The sequence below is a fragment of the Carettochelys insculpta genome, chromosome 32 (genome assembly GCF_033958435.1).
Source record: "Carettochelys insculpta isolate YL-2023 chromosome 32, ASM3395843v1, whole genome shotgun sequence".
Classification (NCBI taxonomy): Eukaryota; Metazoa; Chordata; order Testudines; family Carettochelyidae; genus Carettochelys; species Carettochelys insculpta.
Genome location: NC_134168.1, coordinates 6,372,534 through 6,376,140, shown reverse-complemented (window position 1 = coordinate 6,376,140; position 3,607 = coordinate 6,372,534). Strand labels below are relative to the sequence as shown.

Sequence of the window (3,607 nt, the reverse complement as noted above, 5' to 3'; positions counted from 1 at the left end):
TATAAGGTGCCGCGGGACCCTTCTTTGCTGTTACAGATCCAGACTAACACGGCTACCCCTCTGATATTTTACTAGGAAGGTGGTAAAGCTCTGGAAAGTGTTACCTAAAGAGGTGGTGGAATCTCCATTTCTAGAGGTCTTAAACTTCTCGCTTGATGAAGCCTTGGCTGGGATGATATAGTTGGGATCAGTTCTGCTTTGGGCAGAAGGGTGGAATCATTGACATCTGAGGTCCCTTCAGGCCTATGATTCTATGATGCACATCCAGTAACTAGAAGGAATCTAGTCCAACTGACACTCAAACAATAACTCATCATTCTTAGTGAATAGCAAGAGAGGTATTTTCCATGTTTCACACCCAGATCATCCAATAATTTTGGGAGGTATCAGGTCTATTCCTGCTGCCTCTCTAATCCTTATCATGGTACTTCTCCTTCCTTTGACAGCCATCACATCATGTTCTGAAAAACGAAATGTCCAACCAAACCACCGTGACCGAGTTCCTTCTCCTGGGGTTCTCTGATGTTCGGAACCTGCAGATTTTGCACTTTGTGGCGTTTCTAACGATTTACCTGACAGCCCTGGTGGTGAACAGCTTTATCATCATGGTGGTAAGCCTTGACCACCATCTTCACACCCCGATGTTCTTCTTCCTGGTGAATCTCTCCCTCCTAGACATTGGCTACATCTCTGTTGCTATCCCCAAATCCATGGCCAATTCCCTCCAGAACACCAGGTTGATTTCGTATTCTGGATGTGTCACCCAAGTCTTTCTATATGCGGTCTTCGCTGCAGCTGAAATCGCCTTACTAACGGTCATGGCCTATGACCGATATATTGCCATCTGCCAACCACTGCACTACGAGAGAGTGATGAACAAGGAAGCTTGTGCCCAGATGGCCACCAGCTCCTGGATTGCTGCTATTGTGTACTCCGCCCTGCACACCGGGAGCAGCTTCAGCTCACCTTTTTGTCAGTTCAACGTCATCAACCAGTTCTTCTGTGAAATCCCCCTGCTACTCATGTTGACCTGCTCTGACTCAATCTACAGTGGAGTTTTTTCACTTGCTTTGGGTGTGATTTTAGTTGTAAGCTGTTTTGTTTTTATCGTTGTGTCTTACGTTCAGATCTTAAAAACGGTGCTGAGAATCCCCTCTGAGCAGGGCCGGAAGAAAGCTCTCTCCACCTGCCTCCCTCACCTCACCGTCGTCTCTTTGTTTGTTTGTACTGGTACCTTTGCCCGCCTGCAAACTACCTCTGCAGCAGACTCTGATCTGCCTCTGGTGATGGGCTTTCTCTATGCGGTGGTCCCTCCTATCATGAATCCCATCATCTACAGTATGAAGAACAAGGAGATCAAAGCCGCATTGAGGAAATTGCTTGTGTGGAAGTTATACTCCAAGAATTAAATTATCTGTCAGTTGTTTTGACTGTGAGTTCACTCTGAGATGTATTAGAGGTACTAGAGGATTTAAAGGGGGTGTTCTCTGTGTTCTCTTTCAGGCTCAAGACAGGGGTTGTGCATACAGGAGTCAAGGCAGGGGGGTGGGAACTGTGGGTGGAACTCAGAGCATTGAGGGTGCATGAGTCAGGTGACAGGATGGGGTGTGGGGGCCTATAGTGTGGAGAGGTGTCAAGGTTTCAGGAGAAATAGGAGGTGTCAGGGCAGGTGTGTGGATTCAGGAGTAATGTGAGGGGGATGGGAGGTTTGGGGGTCTGAGATCATGGGGTGGGGACAGGACTTGTCTCCTGGTTTGAGTATATGTGGCTCAGTGCAGCCGGTGAGGCATGAAGGAATCAGAGCAGCAACTGGAGGGTTCAAGGCATTGGGGGTGGAGGGCTCAAGCCATGGAGCGGGGAGTGGAGCGGTCAGGGCATGGTTTGGGGGACTCAAGGCAAGAGATGGGGACACACGAGTAAGGAGAGGAGTTGGGTTCTCACAACAGGCATTGGAGGTGCAGATAACAGGTCAGGAGTTTGGATATGGGGGGATGAAGGTCGGGGGCAGAGGTCTATGTGCGGTTGGTTGGGAAGCAGGAGTGAGGGCAGGGGGCTGAGAGGTGTGGGAGGGCTGAGAACAGGTGCTTGGCTGTAGACACATGGTAGGGGTTCAGGTGCGTGGTGGGGCTTATGGAGAGGAGGGTACAGGAGTCAGGGCAGGAGGGCTATCTGGGGGGCACTATCAGGGCCATCTGTGGAAGTAAAGTCAACTTTGTTCTGTGGAGGTGGAAAAGACCGTGCAGTGCTGCCCGGCTCGGATGTCTCTCCATTCAGTTCCCTCCTTTCCTATCTTATGGAAAATGATCAGACTCCAGGCACCTCCTGTTTTCCTGAGATAATAATGAGAGGGTCTGAAAATCAAGCTTGGTGGAAGGCCTAAAACAATGGTCACTGCCTAGCTAAAGTGTCTCATGCCTGAACAGCGTAAGGCTGAAGTAAAAACTGCGAGGCAGGTAGATTCTGGAGCAAGAGACAGAGGGCTGATAAGTAACAGGGCCTAAAAGCACCCAGATCCAGGCATTCAGTGATGGGTTACATGATCCCAGGACTTTCTGTGCGGGTAACAGTTTCATACGAGGTCGTTCTGACCCAGGTTCAATATAGAGTTGGTATGACAGCATGATGGATATCGTTGTTTTGATGGTACCTCTATCTACAAGGTATCTATCTATAGTAGCACATCCACATCCTTTCTATACTTGACGTCCCAAACTGGACACATTATTCCAGGTGTGGCCTCACCAGAGCTAAATACAGAGGAACAACAACTTCTGTAGATCTGCTTGAAATGCTCCTCCTAATGCACCCCAATATGCCGTTATCCTTCTTGGCTATAAGGGCACCCTCTTTACCCATATCCAGACTTTCATCCACCAGAATTCCTTGGTCCCTTTTGCCTGCACTGCTGCTTAACCAATCAGTCCCCAGCTTATAAGAATGTTTAGGATTCTTCCGTCCCAAGTGCAGGACTCTACACTTCTTCTTTTTGAACTGCATTGCCACATCTAGAATATTGTGTCCGATTTTGGACCCCCCCACAGCTATAGAAAGGATGTGAATGTTCCAGAGAAGGTTCAGCAGAGGGCAACAAAAATGATTAGGAGGCTGGCGCACATGACCTATGGGGACAGGCTGAGGGATTTGGACTTATTTAGTTTGCAGAAGAGAAGACTGAGGAGTAATTTAATAGCAGCCTTCAACTTCCTGAAAGGGAGCTCTAAAGAGGATGGAGAGAAACTGTTCTCAGTGGTCAGAGGGGTAGCCATGTTAGTCTGGATCAGTCTCTACGTAAAAGAATAAATGCACACAAATCACATATCAGAAATGAAAATATACAAAAACCCATAGGAGAGCACTTCAATCTCCCGGGCCACACAGCAGCAGACTTAAAAGTAGCTATCCTACAGCAAAGAAATTTCAAGACCAGACTCCAAAGAGAAATTTCTGAGCTACAATTCATCTGCAAATTCAACACCCTCAGCTCAGGCTTAAACAAAGACTGCGAATGGCTGGCTAAATACAGAAGCAGCTTCCCCTCCCTTGGTATTCACACCTCCAGATCAACTGCTGGTAGTAAGCCTCACCCTTCCTGACTGAGCTAATCTTG

The 3,607-nt window shown here is 48.1% G+C and overlaps 1 protein-coding gene across 1 annotated transcript; it reads left to right on the top strand.

Annotated features, from left to right (window-relative positions):
* The first annotated feature begins 473 nt into the window (after positions 1 to 473).
* On the top strand, positions 474 to 1,409 carry LOC142004701 (olfactory receptor 14I1-like). Its single transcript, XM_074982358.1, has one exon. The coding sequence runs from the start codon at positions 474 to 476 to the stop codon at positions 1,407 to 1,409; it is 936 nt and encodes a 311-aa protein (XP_074838459.1).
* The last annotated feature ends 2,198 nt before the right edge of the window (positions 1,410 to 3,607 follow it).